At 41.8% G+C, this 18,049-nt stretch overlaps 1 protein-coding gene across 2 annotated transcripts; it reads left to right on the forward strand.

Moving 5' to 3' along the window:
* The first annotated feature begins 32 nt into the window (after positions 1-32).
* USP18 (ubiquitin specific peptidase 18) lies at positions 33-16,453 on the forward strand. 2 transcript variants are annotated; one of them, XM_062570342.1, is made up of 11 exons: positions 33-292; positions 3,186-3,381; positions 4,446-4,542; positions 5,790-5,935; positions 7,842-7,921; positions 8,754-8,900; positions 10,801-10,896; positions 12,238-12,408; positions 13,272-13,403; positions 13,857-13,906; positions 14,442-16,453. In XM_062570342.1, the coding sequence occupies exons 2-11, from the start codon at positions 3,213-3,215 to the stop codon at positions 14,488-14,490; spliced, it is 1,137 nt and encodes a 378-aa protein (XP_062426326.1). In that variant the 5' UTR covers positions 33-292; positions 3,186-3,212; the 3' UTR covers positions 14,491-16,453. The 2 variants fall into 2 exon arrangements, with proteins under 2 accessions (XP_062426326.1, XP_062426317.1); XM_062570333.1 differs by lacking the exon at positions 33-292 and adding an exon at positions 1,196-1,239.
* Positions 16,454-18,049: the final 1,596 nt, after the last annotated feature.

Genomic DNA, 18,049 nt, shown 5'->3' on the forward strand with positions numbered 1-18,049 from the left:
AGTGGGAAATCAAAACTAAGCGGCGGAGTGGGCGCTGCTGCCCTCTGACGCAGCCGGCGAGAAGCGCGGCGGAGCCCAGCGGGAGCCGCACTCGGGCGAGGAGCATCGCCGCGGCGGCAGCCTGCCCGCCGCTTCTCCCGCCGCTTCTCCCGCCGCTTCTCCCGCCTTGTCGCTGCGCAGGACGAGGCCGGGCGGCCCCGGCGCCGCGGCGCTCCCTTGGCTGCGAAGCGCCTGCTCAGCGTGTGCGTGGTCCTCCGGGAGTCCGCGAGAAGCCTTCTCGGCGGATTGTCAGGTACCGGGGGGCCAAATCGCACCTTTAAAATAGCTGGTTGCGCAGTGTCCTCCGAAGTGTTTTCTTGCATCGGTTTGGTGATTTGTGTTTCTTTTAGTTGGTGAAGATGGCTGTCATTTTGAGCAGATGGAAACGGACAGACTGTTGGACGTTACAATCCAGGGAGTGGAAATGCTTTGTGGTGTTAGTGATTGAAACAGTCCATTGTCTGTTTAAACAGAATTATTCTTTAACAAACAAAAAAGAGAAGAGAGAAAAATTGAGGCTGAACAAACACATACTTCATTGGAAAAAAATAAAAATCCTCATTTTAGGGAGGGAAGCATGGAGATGAAGGTTTAGAGTACTACCTGCCAGCTCACGCTATGCCTTAGCCTTTTAGGGGAGAGCTGCCAGACGGCCATTTCTCCTCCTCCAGGTCTCTGGCTCACTGCCTTCCTTCCCGCCTCCTGTCTCAGTGTCGTGGCCTGGACCTCAACATGACTGAGGGAGCGAGGGAGCGAGTAAAGGGAGTGATGGTGGTGGGAAAGGATGGCAGACAAGGGGCGGAGGCCCAGCTTGGGCAGCTGGGGGCTGAGACCCTGCTGGGGCATCTGGGCCGTTGTGTAGGTGGGATGATGTTGAGGCCGGGGCGGGGGGGGGGGGGGGTTGCAGTACAAGGGTGTGAAGGGACCGAGGGGTTTTGTCACTAGAGGTTGGTGTCCTGGGATGACAGAAGGGCTGCAGAGCAGAGCATTAGTATAGGGGAGTGCACTGGGCCAGGAGAGAAGAGGGTGGATAAGAAGGCTGGTTGCTTACAAGATTGAGGATGTAATGGGGGAATTGCCGCTACCTTTTCTCTTTCCAGAGTTAATCTGTAGCTTGGCTGACTCATGCCAAGTGTGTTGAGGGAGCAGCACTGAGTGGACCATGCTCTTCCAGTGTTCTTATGCCAGGAAATGTCAGAGGTAACAGGGAAGCCTTTTCCTCCCTTCCTATGCTCGCTCATCTGTTTATTTATACGTTTATGCAGAGTAAAGGAAGGTCAAGTGCAAATCTTAAGAATACTGTGTTTTTCCTGGCCAAAATGAGGCAGTTGCATGCAAGGGTTAGGAAATTCTACTCATGTCCCTGCTCCTAACCTAGGATTCTTGTTAGCTCAGTGCCTATGTGAATAGGGGAAAGTTTCATCAAGCCAGAGACCCCAAATTCTCTCATCTCTGCATCTCCCTGAACCTCCCTGTCCTAATCTCTACCCAGGTTTCCCAAGTCACCCAAAGCCTCTTAGCCCTGCACTTGCTCTTGCGTCCCGCACTTAATCTTACCTCTCTTGTGAAAGCTGCTCTCTTTCCAAGTTCTCCTCATCCCCAGCACATCCATAGCTGCTGTTCAGCTGTTCCTGCTATATCCTTCTGACCCCCTCCTTTCTATTTCCTCTGGTACACCAACTAAACCCACTAACTCTTGCCATGCAAGCAAAGATGGGCTCCTACCGTGGTTGAACTTTCAGTAATTCAAAGGCCTTAGCAAACCACTTTCTGGGAAAGAAGCAGTTTGAAACTCTTTCTCTATTTTGCAGAAGAGGATATGAAATCGAATTTCCCATCCCCTGGATTGCTGTTCTAATCACTGGGCTTGGACATGAAAAGCAATGCATTTGAAACTAACTCTGGATGCCCTATTTTTCTTTATTTCCAGATAAAATTTAGCAAAATCAACAATCTTTAGCGAATTTGAGTGTATCAAACAAATTCGAGTTCAAAAGCAGTCTTGGTAAAGTACAGTTGGAGAAAAGTGTGCTTAAGGTTAAAAATATTAATTGGAAAAAACATTAATTTCTAGTTTTTCTGGTAAGTTATTCAGAAACTCTGAAGTTTAATATTATTAGGCACAATTAACCTTGAAAAAATATGCTTTTAAAGCAAAGATTTTCTTTTCATGAAAAGCTTCTGCCTTTTTTCTTTTTTTTTTGTTTTTGCTTGTTTCCTGGTGACTTTCCTTCATTCTTTCAGCATCTAGAATGGCCTCAGATTTCTTTTAAATACTGTTCAGTATTTTAAAAATAAAAATACGTCACCATGTTTTATGTTTTTTCTTTCCTGTGAATGTTTTCCTAAAGATACTTTTCCTATAAAGCTATCTTTTCTGATTCTGTTTCTCTGTTGCACTTTTAAAGGTGGACTTTTAAAAACCCTTCTTTTTTATTTACTTGCATTCTAATATTTGACCTGTATTTCTGCTTCCAAGAGCTTGTAGTGAAGTAATGGTCCTTTCAGCACTCCCCTTAAAATCAAGGAATTTAATGATTCTCTTGCTTCAACAGTCCTTTTGCCTGTGATTATGTAAAGGAGCATATAAGAGAAATTACATTTAGGTTCTTAGCTTCCTTGAATTTAAAGATAAGAGTCCAAATTGCCAGAGTACAACTGTGACTAAGCTGCTTAAAACAATGCAGAGTGCACGACTGGAAAAGAAACAAATACTTACCAGCTCAAAAGGTCCAAGAAGATGAAATTTGCCCTTTTGAGTATTTAGACTGTTTTGGGCTATAAAGCATTGCTGTTACCAAACAGATTTTCAACATTTACCATACCGGACAATTTTGATAACATTATTTACTAGATCTTCTTGAGCAAGGATATCTGGAATTCTCTGTCTAGATGGAACTCTTTCTATGGAATTGAATGGTCCTTTATTTTGACACAGGAGGAGGACAGGATGTGTGCTGGTCATCAGGCCTCTTATTTTGCTAGTAGCCTACGTATCTACCATACTAATTCAGATGTACCAAATGCTATCACAGTAATCATTTTATTGACATTCCATTTTTTTTCATCATACGAATATCAAATACAGAGGAGAATCTTTTTTCTTCTGTTTTCCATTTTTCTGATCTTTCTGTGTCTTTCTGCAGTTCTTGCGTCGTTGTGTAACACTGTTGATGGGTCAAGGAAGTGGACGTCAAGAAAGAAGCAAGAAACTAGAGCTGGCAACAAGTGAGACCATGCAGGCAGAAGCAGATGTACAAAATGATAAAGAGGAAACCAGAGAAACAAAGAACAGACACGAGCAGCTGAGATTGGTCTTCGGCATGGCAGACTTAAAAAATAGTAATAATGTTTTGTCTATCTTCCACTCTGATATTTTCTCCCTAGTGCCTTCCTTTTCTGTTCCATTCTGTGTCCTTGGGCTTCATTTTCTCTTATTCTTTATCTCTTCCCCAGCAAGTGTGCAGAAGATTCTCATTTGGTCCTGCCAAGTGACCACTTTGTGTCTTGGGGAAGGGATTAAATGAGGATTCCTCTTTCAAATCCTCAAATGGGGCACTGCAGCAGAAGAGGACTGGATGCTGGCTGTCTCTTCCCAAATTTAGCTAGCATTGGTTCTGGATATGCTGAACCGTGGACTACATCCAGATTATTCTGCTGCATCGCTAGACAGGCCTCCCAAAAGCTGTTGTCAGTATCACAGGTGTAGATACCGTTCTGTACCAGATATATCCCTCCTTACCACTGATTGTTTGTGTTTTCCTGTGGTTCTGAGTTTCTTTTTCACATCTTCGCTCCCTCTGGTGATGCCTTTAGAAGAAAAATTCCTAGTTTCTGACCATGATTTAGTTATATCCCTTTGGGACAGAGCAGATGCTTTTATTTTATTTGCAGTGTAAACTGCTGTGATTTGCTTTTTCCACTTCTCTCAGGCTAGTTCCTTTCTTTGATACCAAAAAGTACCAGAGGTGGGCTGAAGGGAAACAATGAAGCTGGTGTGGCAGCAGCTAAAATATGATGCCACACTTGGTTCTTCATTTTGAGGTTAAGCCTGGCTGTTTAAAAGGCTGAATAAGAGCCCTCATGCAGGCAACCTTTGACTTTTGTTTTCTTTATTTTGTAGTTAGGCATGTTGTGAGAGGGCTGAAAATAGATGAACTAGGAGACATCTGAATTTCATAATCCACATTTACCTAGATTTTTCCTTTCAGTTGGCAGACAAAAATAAATATAATCTGCTTCAGGAACATCAGAATAGCTTGAACCCTTTCTCAGACCTGATCAAGATGCTAGGCCAGTGCACTGAACAGCTGAAAATGTGCAAAGCGGAATTTATAACCTTTTAATATTCTTCACTTTCTTATATCTTTCTCCAAGCATCATTTCCTCTTTTCCTGTGCCTACAGAAGCTATTGGACTGTACAATATTGGACAGACCTGCTGTCTGAACTCTCTGCTCCAAGTGTTCCTGATGAATACACACTTCACTGGGATACTGCGGAGGTACCAGCTCTTTGAAGTACCTGAGATAATTCAACTGCTGTTCTGTTGTCTCTGTTCCTTATTTTATATGGGATGTACATTACACAGGTTGGATCATCAAGAGGTGCTAGGTGCTTTCAGGTCACTCAGTGAGGTCTTTGCCTCATTCTGCCTGTAGTATAAAGACTAAGGCCTACACGTGTAGCATTACGGTTCTATGACTTATTAGTCATCTCTGATTCATTTGACATTTGCACATCAATATTCTTCAATCCTGAATCGCGTCTTTATGATTTGTATCTCTTTTTATTTCCATAACAGGATACAGTTTTATTACAGGTGTGCTCATGTCCAACGAGTGTGTTCTGTGTGACTGTATCCACTATTAATTTTGTAATTTAAACATGTAAATGAAAACATATTGGTGAACCTTAATGTCTGGCCCCATTGCTCTGGCTAACACTTGATAGAGATAAGTAGGTATTCTAGCAGATGGCGAGTACGTGGTGTTACTTTTGTTTTTTTTTTACTTTACTGAGCTCTTTACTTGCTTGTGAGCAGGACTTGGGATTTTGCCTCCCTGCCAACCACACTAACAACTGGTTTGATTTGTTTTTCAATTTGCTTAGTTCATTGTAGCTCTAATCATTTAAGTGGATCATTCTTATTCATTCATTCTGTCTCCAAATCTCTTGCACATTCACTAGTATGCCAAGTGGGGAGAAGATAAAATACAGGTGTGCAGAGAAGATAAACATCATAAGTGGGTAAAGGTAGATAATGAAGGCAGTAGGATACTGTTGTTATTTGAAAAAAGATAGGAAAACTTGCTGAATGCAATTAATTTAGAGAGGATAAAGAGCTTCCCAGTTGCCGTATAGCTGAAATACAAGCATTGTGATATACTTGCTAATGAAATTTTGAGACCATGTTGAGAAGGCAGGGAGGCAGCTCTGAAACTGACCATAACTAGTATTGTTTTCTAGAGCCCAACAGGCACTTCAGATCCTGCTCAGTTTGCCCTTCATCCAGGAATTGGACAATTGAAAATTGTGGCCTCTTTAAAACTGTCAGCCTGCACTGCAGGGTGAGCTAGTGTAGGTGTCTGCTTCCCCCTTTTCCTTCTTTTCTTGAAAACATGCCTGTTCTGGTTCCTCTTGAGTTGTCTGGGCCGTCTACCTCTATTCCTTCTGTACGATGTTTGTGATGTTTAACCTTTGTCCATTGTACCGCTTAGTTACCATTCATGATGTTTCTTCTCTTTGTAGGATTACAGTGCCACCAAGTGCCTCACAGAAGAGGAGGAGTGTCCCATACCAAATGCTTTTGCTGCTGGAGATGATGCAGTGTGGCAAGCAGAAAGCAGTTTCTCCCAGTGCCCTTGCTTACTGTCTTTCAGAGCACAGGGTGAAATGTAAGCAGCCCTCCTTCACACCCACCTCTGTCCACAAACCCCAGGGTGTTATCAAATAGTAACAAGTAATGCAGACTGACATCTCATTCAGTGATTCAGGAATGTGAGGGGAGGACGCATAGTGATGTAGTGCTCTTTATAGGCACCTCCCAGTTGTGAGTGGGATGCTGGCTCTTACTTTCAGAAGGCAGGAAAACAAGCCCCTGCAGGATAATGTTGATGATGTCCCAGTGATGAGAAGACTATCAGACTCCTAAAAGACTGGACAACTGATACTGGCTGGGGTGGGCAGTGAGAGGACAGCTTATAGCTTGATTCATCTTGTTGTATTGGCATGCTAATAGCAAAACAGCTGGTGTTTTTTACTAGAAGGAAGAGATAATGTGGAAAAGATAGTGAGCTCACCCAAACCCCCAAGTGTAGAAACCATATCCTGTTCCTTGTTACCAGTGCTGAGAGAAGAATTTGCTGGCTCAACCTCTCAGCAGGACAGAGGTCAGGAGGAGAGAGATTGTTGGATGAATTCTCAGAGAGACCAGTGAGAATGGGACTCAGAGGGTATGTGTGCAAACACAGACAGCATATTGCATGCCGGTGCCCTGATCTTTATCTTACAAAAGCCAAAACAGGATAGCACAGAAAGGAGCAGACACTAGTCATTCCAGACCTATCGTAGGGGTTAAAATGAGTAATCTAAATATTTCTATTTATCTCATTTTCCCCTCGAGACTGAATGGCTCTACATTTTGCTTTCTCTCTTCCAATTAAGGAGAGATGCCGAAAGAGACCTTGTAAAGCTTGACCATTTGCCACCTATTCCTTCTGCTTTAAAATTAAGGTGTGGTTTATAGAGTCATGTATTCTGGTAAGCAGTGTTTTACCTGGACTGCAGATGGACTGTTTTACATGGGGAGAAGTAAGCTTTGTGAGCTTCATTTAGTCAAGCATGTCTGTAATCTAACCAGAATCCAGTTGAAATGGGTATCCTTTGTAATCATGCAGACTTGCAGGGAGGTTGAAAGCAGTTCCACCTCAAGCTATTGAGTTACTCCACAAAACTTGTTTTACCTATGGTCAACTTTACAGGTCTAGAAAGATAAAGGTTTTCCTAAACTATGTGTAACTTTTCCCCAGTTCCTAAATCTTGAGTTAATCTTCTTCACTTTCAAGGATTTGGATTTTTTTTCCTTAAATTGAAGCCCGAAGCAAGTTCTCTGCCAAACCCTTTTAATCAAGTCATGCATTGAGACATGTCCCACCATTTTAGGTTAGTTAATACACCAGTTTAGCCAGACTGGAAATCCATGCCATAACATTATTGTGTCATCCTTGGCTTCTTGTGCTAGAACTGTGCATTTTGTCCTGGGTAGAAATTAAGTGGTTTGTGCCATTCTCTGGGTGTGACATCTGGATAGGCCTCCACAGTATTTCTGTCTCAGCACTCAGGATTGTAATAGCCTCAGCAAGGGGATGGGAAAGATAAGTCTGTGGAGGAGTAAAGGTGGGAGAGAGTACAGATGCTTCCCCATATTGTTTATAGGAAGGACTCAAATAAATGCAGCCCTCAACTGAGGTAGAGGTCTGAGCCTTTTCCTACAGCAGGTGTCAGGTAATACCTGGCTCTGCCCAGTGACAGGGACATTCGTCTTGTGCGGGGTTGTATCATGAGGCACTCAAGTACTCCCTTTTCCCACTACCCTCTCAGATTACATGAGGGAAATAAGCTCCAGTGGGGTGGGGTATCTCCAGTGCCTGCAAGCACTGCCTCTGGCAAGGAGTATATGGGTTCCTGGCTCTTTGCAAGGGAACCAAAGACTGGGTCTAATGAGGGAGAATTGCTCTCTATGGGAAATCTCTGCCTGGTGCTGTTCACAATACTGATTGAGCTGTGATTTTTGTTTATTAGTGTTTGTGCAGTATGATGCTGCTCAGCTCCTTCTGACTCTCTGGAACTTGGTAAAGAGGCAGGTGACAAATGCAGAGCTGGTAAGGACGGTGACTGAAATGAACCTTTGAAATTAACTCTTTGGCCCTGGTCATGTATGATTTCCTCTGCTTCTCCCAGGAGAAAAAATCACATTCACTGACGGTTGTCTTAAGTGAAATTCTTAAATTTATCCCCCATTTGGATCTTCCCTCTCATCTCTCAGATGTTGGCAGTCTTGCTTTCATAAGCTTCAGCAGTCTGAATCACTGTTAACTTTTGTTTGTCCTGCTTTGAGGGCATGCCAGGTTCTTCCTTTCTAATGGGAGAGTTTGTTAATATGAAAGAAGTTGATCCTTTTGCAAAATGGAATTTGGGTAACTTGCATTTCTTTATTCCTAAATTTTTGTAAGCATTAATCGGTGTGTCTTGACACAACTCCTCCATTCATTCAAGTCAGCCATAGGCATTTAATTATTATTATTCACTGTTCGTACATTACATATATGACAGTTCCTTCCAGGGGAACTGTGTAATGTAAGAGAAAATGACTCTTACTCATCCTGTTATCATAGTTCTTTTCACACAGAAGACAAGCTCCATCCATTCAAAACAAGAAAACCTTGCATTAAAACCGACATCTAACTGTCTGTTCCTCTTATAGTCTTACCTCTTTCCCTTCTGCTAGGAGATGGGGGGAAGGTGTTGTCCTCCTTTAAATGGTGGGAAGTATCCTGTCCATATAAGTCAATGTCAGATTCAAGTTTCAAGCCTTGAAGTGACATTGTATGAAATGAGATGTCCATGCAAGTTTTCCCACCTGCAGAGGGAAATGCCATGAAGAACATGCTGTGTTCTTCACAGACCTTGTTTTGTTTTTTTTCAACCCTCCAGATTGAAAAGCTGAGTGATTTGTACACTATCTGGGTACAGGAGTACATGGTATGTCAAGAATGCTCTTTTGAAACAAAGAGGAACAGCAACATGATTACCCTTCCGCTCTCAATGTTGGACTCTAGGTCTCATCTGCTGAAGACATTGGTAAGTTCAGTGGCAGTACTGTTTCCTTAAGAAGATTGCCCTTTATTCACCATAGGGGTCTTTTCCTTGTTCCAGTGGTATCTCCTCGGACTCATCTAGAATCTCTTCAGGGTGTCTAGGGGCTTTGAGATTATCCTTTCTCACTCACATTTCTTGTTTGTTTTGGGGGGCATCCACATTTCTCTGAAATTTTCTCCAAAATTTTCTGTTTGATTTGAGGAATGGAAGATACAGTTCTTAAAGCTACTTTTTGAAAAGGGTGTTGACTAATGCTATCTGTAAGATTCACATTACAAAGTGATGCATGCTTGTGAGAGCTTGGATACCACAGTGAAGTGTCTTAACTACCTTGTAAGACTTAGCCAGCTACACTACGTTTTCACAGTGCAATGTCCTTTTGCTGTTAGATTGGTAGTGCTGTTTCTTGATATCCAGGTAGGTGGCTATGTAGATACTGCGACAAAATTTTCAGGATTTTTCAGGTGACACTGGACATTAGACATCGTTTATTCTCTGGTCACTTTATACTGTTCCAGCAATATAAACTTCTGAGGTCATGAAATGGATGTAAAATACACTTATACATCAACATCTTTTTCCTGCAACAGCAATCCTCTCTATCTTTTCAACCAATGTATTCACACCAGCAGGCAGGGAAAAGAGGATGTCCAGAGAGCACACCCAAATTTCCGGTAGCACTACTAAATTTAAAGAAAAGCAAAGTAGGATGTGGTGAGTGTGATCCTGTGCTAGGTTACATGCTGATGATAGGATTCTGCACTAGACTGCATAATGGAATAAAAACTGAGTCTGGGATTGACCCTGTCATCCTCTCCCCTTCTTCTCCTCTGTCTCCTCTCCCACTGCAGTGGTAGGAGTAGGTGAATTCCCAGGACTATGGTTGGAAAAGGGAAATAGGGAATATCATCTGCCCTGGATGAAAGGCAGATGTATGCTCATTCTAAAACTGGGATTAGAATGGTATTCTGAAAGCCATTCTCTAACATGTTGAGATAATGGGGCAGATGTCTGTTTTGGGACTGACCTGGCCTGTACAGGACATCTGGACTGCAATAGAAATGATTTAGCAGAAACAAAGTGTTAGTGTTTACGTGTGTGTATGTGTGGGAATGCCAGTGTTTCTCTATAGTCAGTTGTAAATAGGAGGGCCACTCAGTAAGGAGAAGATTTGTAGTCATATTTTCACTGACTTCAGCTGGAGGAAATTAAGGAACTGTGGCTGAAAGTAAGATGATTTTCCAAAGTAGCTGGTGATGTTGAATCTCTTGGTTTTGCATGTCCAGTGTAGAGGCTCTTTTGTTTTCAGAGATTCAGTGCTAAATGAGAGCTGCCAAGCTTAATGGTCTTAAACAGGGCCTTCAGAAATTAAGGCATATAATGTTCCTAACCATTTAAAGAGAGGTAAAAAAGCTATGTTGTTAGAGCTTGAGTTAGAGAAAAAAGAAAACTGAAGTACTGGTCTGATATGACCAAGCACACCCTCCATTTTGTTTGGTTAAAATATTGAATTGGTTAATGCTACAGTTGCTAATAGGTTTTGCAACACTACTTGCTGGCTAGTGTATGGATCACTGAACACTTCACATTTTGTATCTGGTTTTGTAGTTGTCCACAAGGGAACCTAGTTGATAACATGAGAATCAGAAGAAAATAAGGTGGGCACCGTCTGCTTTTTAACATTAAAAACAAATAAGGAAACTTGAACTGACTCGCAGTACTTGGTTTCATTCTTTAATTCATGATAAAAGAGAGAAAACTAATTCATATTCTTTTGTCTTTTGAATAAAATTGCTCTTAGCATATATCCTGTGAAACTAAGTAGATATAGAAATCCAGCTTGAAGAAATTCAGCTGAAAGAGATCTTTTTTGCCTTGCTAGGAGCAGTGTCTGCAACACTTTTTCTTTCCAGAAAAGCTGACTGGTTGCAACATGTGTTTCTGTGAAAACTGTGGAAAGAAGACACCTTTTTTGCAGGTAAGCAGAGAAGTATTTCCCTGTATGTCTCTTATACCTAGAAACCCCTTTAGACCTGGTGAAGGGTGAGGAAAGGACACAGTTCTATCAGTTTAGGAGGAGACCAGCAATCAGAGGTTTGTCAGCACAGCAGTGTCAGCTAGGTGTAAACCACATGCACATCCCTGATGTAGATGTAGCTCTGCTGACAAAAGAGTGCTTTCACTGGTTTTAATGTATATCGTCTAGAGAGGTAGCATTTCTGTACCAGCAGAAAAGCTTCTGTTTGTTTATGATGCACTTCCACTGTAAGGCTCTGCAGTGCTGCATAGCTCCAAGGATAGACAAGCATATGTTACTAGCACTATGCACACCCTTGAAAGCAGGATGCTGCAGTGTGATTTCCTGTCCTCCCTGTTCTCCACTGGGCTCCTACTTTTTACAGTACTGGCTTCTGCCAGCCGTTTTTTCATGAAGAGGCAAGTGCATTGGAGAGGAGGGTATGGAAAGGACACATTCTCAGCTCAAGGCCTGTAGGGGACTTTCCAGAACATATTCAGGACTGGGCTGCCTTCGAGGCCACAGTGCATTCATACATCATGATGGCAGCGGCAGTGATACCAGCAAAAGCAGTAGTGGAAGGAGTGAGTGGTCAGCTTGGCAGCCTCTGCAGCTCTGTTGGCTGCCTCTCACAGGGAGGCTGGCCTTTTCGTCCTCACAAGGCAAGGAGCTTGCCTGCCCACCATTCTGCCCAAGACCTCATCCAGTTTTATCACTGGATAGGTGATAAGGAGACAAATCCATTAGATATCCTGAAACTGAGAAGTACAGCCAACCCAGAGGATGGCAGAGTCAAGTCTCAAAGTCGTCTTCACAAGCAATCTGTAGAAGAGGGAAATTCCTTGTGAACACAACTAGTTTGTGTCTGCTGGTTGTGGCAGCCTCCTAACATCCTGCACCATCTGCCTTGTATGCTGTGGCTGGTTTTGTTGCCTGAACAGTCCTTAGCACTATTGCCTTGCAGGCCTTGGTCAGTGATCAGAGGGAGCAGGTGTGGGAGTGCTACCAACCCAGGGTTAGGAAAGCAGATGAGAAATGAAACAGCCAGTGAGACAGCTGAGGTTGGGTGCTGATCACGCTGAAGTTGAGAAACTTGGTCATCACAGTTCCATTATATATGTGTCTCCTATGTGCAGATGGGCTACAAAGGTTTGGTACGTGCAGTCCAGGGGAAATGGAATTCATTCACTGTGGCACTGACTGTTCTCCATGCTATATTCACTGGCTTGTAATAGCTGCTTCTACCCTAGCTCCTCCAGCTTTGTTCCTTATTTATTGATTGCATTATTTATTGCTTTGCAGAGCATGAAGCTAGCCCATCTGCCGCAGACCCTTATCTTACACCTAAAGCGCTTCTACCTCACAGAATCGTCCTCCATCCAGAAGCTCTGTCACTATCTGCCCTTCCCGCAGGGCCTTGATTTCAATGCAGTCTTGACAGAAGAGCAGTGTCAAGCAGATGCCGGTGAAAAGGTGAGATACTGCTAATATCATATCTGAAAAAAAAGGCAGATTTTCTTCCCCTCCCTTACTGAGGTTCATTAAAAACTCAGAACTCAAACTGGTGTTTCAAAGCGCTTGTCTTAAAAATGTATGTCTCAGGCTTTATCTAAGCCTGCTGCTGTCTCGCATCCCATGGTTTTAACCAGCTCAGGCCTTATCCCAGTATTTGTGCTTATATTAAATCACCAGACGCAATATTACCAGATCTTTCTGCCATAAGGACAAAAAAAATCTTTTTTTCTGAGAGCAGTTAGCATAACTTGGTTCTTGCATTTCTAAATATACTGCAGAGGAGATTAAAACGTCTTTGGATGATGTATTCAGTTGTAACCAATATCTTAAAGGCAATTATTACCCTGTGAGGCAAGACAGCTTCCATGAGCAGCAGGCCAACTGTTTTGCAGAGGCTGGAAGCCCAGGATCGGAGAATTCCATTCCTGGCAGTTCTCCATACAGTGTTGTCTGCCATATGGTTGTGGTGAGCAGGGAAACACAGTTTTACCAAGCAGCTGAGTGATCTGCCACCTTGTGGATCTGTTCCCCTTACAGAGAAATAGCAAGGGAAAGTGTGGCAACAGTGAAGTGTCGTCTGCAATGTAATCTCTTGGCTGCTGCATGGTCCTACTGCCTTTTTCCACATCCCATGACCTCCAAGGGGATTTCCAGTCCATAGCTATCAGGACAAACTCTGAGGATAAGAGTGACAAAGGCAGTATCTTTAAGGCTGATATAACCTTTCTCTTTCATTCCTAGTGTCCTGAATGCTGCTTCTCACTAGCCAGGGGCAAATCAGAATTACTGCACTATAAATTTCTCTTTGTGGCTCTTTCTAGGCTTCCTGGCAGTATGAACTCTTTGCCGTTGTTGCTCATTCAGGATCAACTGATTGTGGACACTACTGTGCCTATGTTCGGAGTCTTACAGAATGCAAATGGTACTGCTTTGATGATTCTGAGGTTTGCCAGGTGAGGAGCAACATCCACAATTCTTTTGTAGTTTCCTGGATTCTGCTCCAGATTTCATTCACTGCTGATTAAAGAGAACCAGGTTAAAAAACAAAAGCTGCAGAGCTTTTTGCACTTCATGCCTCTGCTACAGTGTATACTGAGCTGAGTGCTAAACAGTTCCAGCTTTTGTGCCAAGCAAGACATTAGGTCCTGGGTTTATTTTACAGAAGCACCCACTCACTCTATACCCTACTTAATATACTCTAGCTCTGCTTAATACATGTATTCAGAAGAGCGTAGCTAGAGGCAAAGAAACTGATTTTTCTTGAAGGATTAGAGAAAGAACCCTCTTTATTAAAAGATTTGTAGTTCCTGAAAGCACCACTCTTACAAGGTTTGCTGTGCTGGTGTCACAATATGTCCATTTCCTTGGAATTCTTACCAGCCTCCTCTTGTGTGTCTGTTCTCCAGGTATTGTGGGATGATGTCAAATGCACCTATGGACATTCAGACCTCCACTGGTAAGCAAACACCTCTCTGTTTTACCTAATGCTACTCAGGGGACTGGCAAGAAGGTAACAGAGACTGGGCAGGCAAGCAGTTTGAACTGCATGTTGCCTGGAGGTGCGGAAGAATAGAAGAAACATATTCTTGTATTTTGGCTACTCTGACTGTACAAGGCTGCACAATCAGTCTACAGGAATGCTGTGTAGTCTCAAATGCCGTGCAGGAGTAGTCTTATCAGTTATGACTGCCACCAGTGCCAGCCATACCCTAAAACTGGACTAAAGTTAAGTACTTTAGTCAGGGTTCCTCCATGCTTTGTGACCTGATGAGCCACTGAAAAGAGCCATGAAGAGAGGTAATCCCTCCTAAGTGCTGTAGCACTGCCAAGAGGTCAGCATTATGTGCTGCTTCAGGAACACTGGGAAGGGCCAGCTCGGTTGACCTGAACTATAAAAACTAAGCAGAACTAAACCTGGGAGATTAATTACGACCAAGATCACCTAGATCCTCAAACACTTTTTTTATTTTGCTTTTTTCTTTCTTCCTCAGGGGACAAACTGCATATCTGTTGGTTTACATGAAAAAAAATCCCCAGTAGCCTTATCCAGTACTATCAGAGTGTCTTAGAAAGCTGTGCCTACTGCCCTGACTTGTCTGTGGGGCTCAGGACCTCTATGCCACTGTGGATGTGCACAGACATTCCAAAGAGAGACCTGCACTCAATCAGCAACCCCTGCCTTCATGTTTGTTTGTGAAAAATGCAGGAGTCACTCGGCTAGAGAAGGGTTGTAAGCACTGCTGCATCAAGGAATGTTTTCTTTCATGGCATATGATTATTTATTTCCTGTAACCTGAATATTTATGTGATTCTATGTATGACTTTCCTCTTAAAACATAGTAAAGTTAGTCCTTGTCCCTGCGGATTAACTAGTTTCTTTCACTGCTGATGCCTGCATTCTAATACAGGAGAAGTTTTTGACTGGCAGACTGGCATGTTGTTCCAGGGGAACATGTGGTATGTATGGCTGGAGAGCTGTGATAGCCATACCTGGACAATAAGACTGTCAGAGCCTGAAGCTTACCCTATGCTCTGGGGCCATGTTACAAGCACTGGCAAGCTGAACAGAGGACCCCAAAAGTCTTCAGAAACAGTTGAATCCAGGGCCAAGGCCCTTAGGATGCATGGATCAGTGACATCTGTTCCTAAGAACCTTCCTAAAAATGAGTCGCTGCAGCATTTGAGATGTGACTGAAAGTTAGTGTCAGCATAGAGGTGCTTTTGAATCAGGTACTATTATAGTATTTCTGATCTACAAGATGAGCCTGCATGAGTTTATGCAGATGTTTATGGTTTTAGCATGCTAATCAGGCATTTATATGCATTTTCTTGCTTTATGGAGAAGAATACAGAGGGACAGAGATTCTGAAGCTACTTAGTGATTTTCCACAACACATTTCGCAACACAGTGCTATCAGATGCCTCTTTGGTCTGAACTTTTGGGATTTTCCTTTAGCACTTTTCAGCTTGTTGCTAGCAAGAATTTTCTTGTTCCCTTCCTTCTCTGCCCATGAAGTGGAAATGTTCCTCAGGCAGAAAGTGTTCTGTAGAGAGCAAATTTTTAAAGAAAAATCAGTCATTTTTATATCTCCAATTATGTACTGTCATTTTGTGCTTTTGATTCAGCCTGTGCTCCCTTGGCAAGACCATGCAGCTAAGGGGAAAATGCAGAAGGAGCTAGGAAGAAAGGTTACACAGACCAATAGCATTCAGAAATCTTGTCACAAGATTTATCCGTGAGGAAAGTTTAAAAGTTTGGTTATGATGCTTTTAAAGCACTCATTGTGCAAGTTTTGATGTAATACCTTCTATGAAAGGACCAGTGATCTAAATCTAAACTTCCACTACATCTGAAAATACCTCCTAGCCTAGCAATATTCTTTGACACTATCTTGGACTGAAAACATTAAAAAAAATTTTGAATAGTAATAGTGTCTATATATAATCTCATTTACTTTGATGATAATGATGAACTTCCCAAATCATATCTGTTTTCTCTTGGTAGGTGGAAAATGATTAGAGAGTACTTAAAGCATACTTGTGAAATCAAATTATTTTGAGCTAGCAGATATTTATTTCACTGTATTATCAAGAGCTGTTATTTTGTCTGACTTGTATATTCTTGTATTTTTATTGTTCATTCTGATGAAAAAAAATCACGATTTATTGCTTGTGACATGGATGAGGATTTTTAAGCCTGTTCATTTTCAGGAATACTTCACACTTTCTAAAGCACCTTGCAGCCGGTGAGTAAGAAAAACAATTTCCTGTGTACTTTATCCAGTACTCTTTGTATGTGAAATAGCTGAAGGACTGTGAACTGCCAGAAACTGAGAATTAATGGGTTAAGAGACAAAACATTTCTGACTTGGTATAATCTGAATTTTAAAAACAAGATTTCGTGTTTATGAAAAAATAATTCCTCAAACGTGTTGTAACGATCTAAACATATCACCCAGTAAGAAAGCATTTATTAACATACATTAAGACTCTTTTCAGTCCATGCTTGTGTGAAAAAGAAACAAGCTTAAAATAAACCTATTGGTTGGTTTATAAAACATTTTGTCTTGTTTTTCCCAAGCAACATAAATTGCTCCGGAAGGACCTGTCATTGCCCAGTGGAGAGGAGCTCATCTGACCTCTAGTGACAGCACAGTTCGGTTACTGAATGTTTCTGTGAGCCTGGTCTTTTCTGGTATGCTATGAGTAGGAGTGGGCTAAGTCCCAGACACGATCTAGCCAAAAGCATGCCCCAAACTTACACCCATGATACTGGAAGACCCAGTGATGCATTCCTAACTGGGGTCTTCATTGACATGTTCATTATTAGCTGTTGGAACATCTCAGGGAGACTAGAGATGCTCTAAGAGTAATGAGAGAACACATGCCCTGAAATTTGTCTATGGTTGGCTTTCTAAGTGCTTATTATTCTCTGAATTGGATTTCAAATAATTATTTGAGTATTTCATATATTATGTTTAAATAAGATGTGTAGGTTAATTAATGTTAAATCATAATGCTCCCAGGCTTTTAGGCAAGAATTCTGTCCTAAAGCACTAATGCTTATTTTGACAGTATTTCAGTACAGTGCAGTTTAGTCTGAGAACTGTAGATAGGAATTAAACTTTGCAAAGACACTGATTGCAGTAGTTTGGCTGCTTAGGAACAAAACTCACTATTGAGTTGTGTGGGAGTAATTGTTCTAGGAGATTCAGCAAAGCACAAAAAGGTGTTGCTGGACAGCACAGTTCAAGAGAACAGTGCCAGGCTTCTTCTTATATTTAGGTTAATCAGGGGAAATTTCCTGGTTTAATACTATACCAACTGTGATAATGCCAGCTTAAAGAGCTCTGCCCTCCAGCTCTTTGTCCATCTCTGCATTGCAGTGTGCCACCACTTCCCTTATCTGTGCCCACATAGATGTTCTTGTATCTTTGCCATGATCAAGGTGATAGGACCAATTAAAGCCTCCCTGCAAATTTCGTTTTTTAATTTTGCTTTCAAGTAGCTGGCTTATCCATCAATTCACAAATTGGGATAGCTGTAATTTTTTTTTAATATAAACCTTCTGTAGATATTCCTAGTCTAAAATAAATATGTTTTATGTTCCTCAGTTCTGACATTTTTGGGATCTATGCCACTTGTATATTCTTAACCTTAAGGAGTAAAGCTCATTTTCTGTTAAGGAAAACTCATTTAGATTTTGGTATAGAATGATCATCTTTGTAATGTTTACACCAATCTCTAGAGTTCATAAAGTTGATGTGTTGCTCATCTGAAGCTGATATAGTGACTTAAACATGTTTGCAAATGGCAATTCATTCTTAATATATAAAAATATGCTTTTAAGGAATATTACAATTTTTTTATATGTATAGAGCATCATCAACTCCAGCCCTGTTAAATATGATACAACTACAAGTTAATCTGCATAAGGTCTTTAAAGACAAGGGGATGTTATGAATATCACTGTGAATAGAAATTGGCTTGCTCAGTCTTTGTGCAGGAGAAGGGAGTGGCATGGGTTATTATTCAGATTTAAGGTCAAGTTTGCAAGGTGAATGATCAGAAAAAATAATCTTTTTAATTATACAAAGTG

The sequence above is a fragment of the Rhea pennata genome, chromosome 1 (assembly GCF_028389875.1).
Source record: "Rhea pennata isolate bPtePen1 chromosome 1, bPtePen1.pri, whole genome shotgun sequence".
Taxonomy (NCBI): domain Eukaryota; kingdom Metazoa; phylum Chordata; class Aves; order Rheiformes; family Rheidae; genus Rhea; species Rhea pennata.

Coding starts and splice junctions, on each gene's coding strand:
- USP18 (XM_062570333.1), top strand. Junction 7,922..8,753: donor AGGTGACAAATGCAGAGCTG/GTAAGGACGGTG, acceptor TCAACCCTCCAG/ATTGAAAAGCTGAGTGATTT. Junction 10,897..12,237: donor AGAAGACACCTTTTTTGCAG/GTAAGCAGAGAA, acceptor ATTGCTTTGCAG/AGCATGAAGCTAGCCCATCT.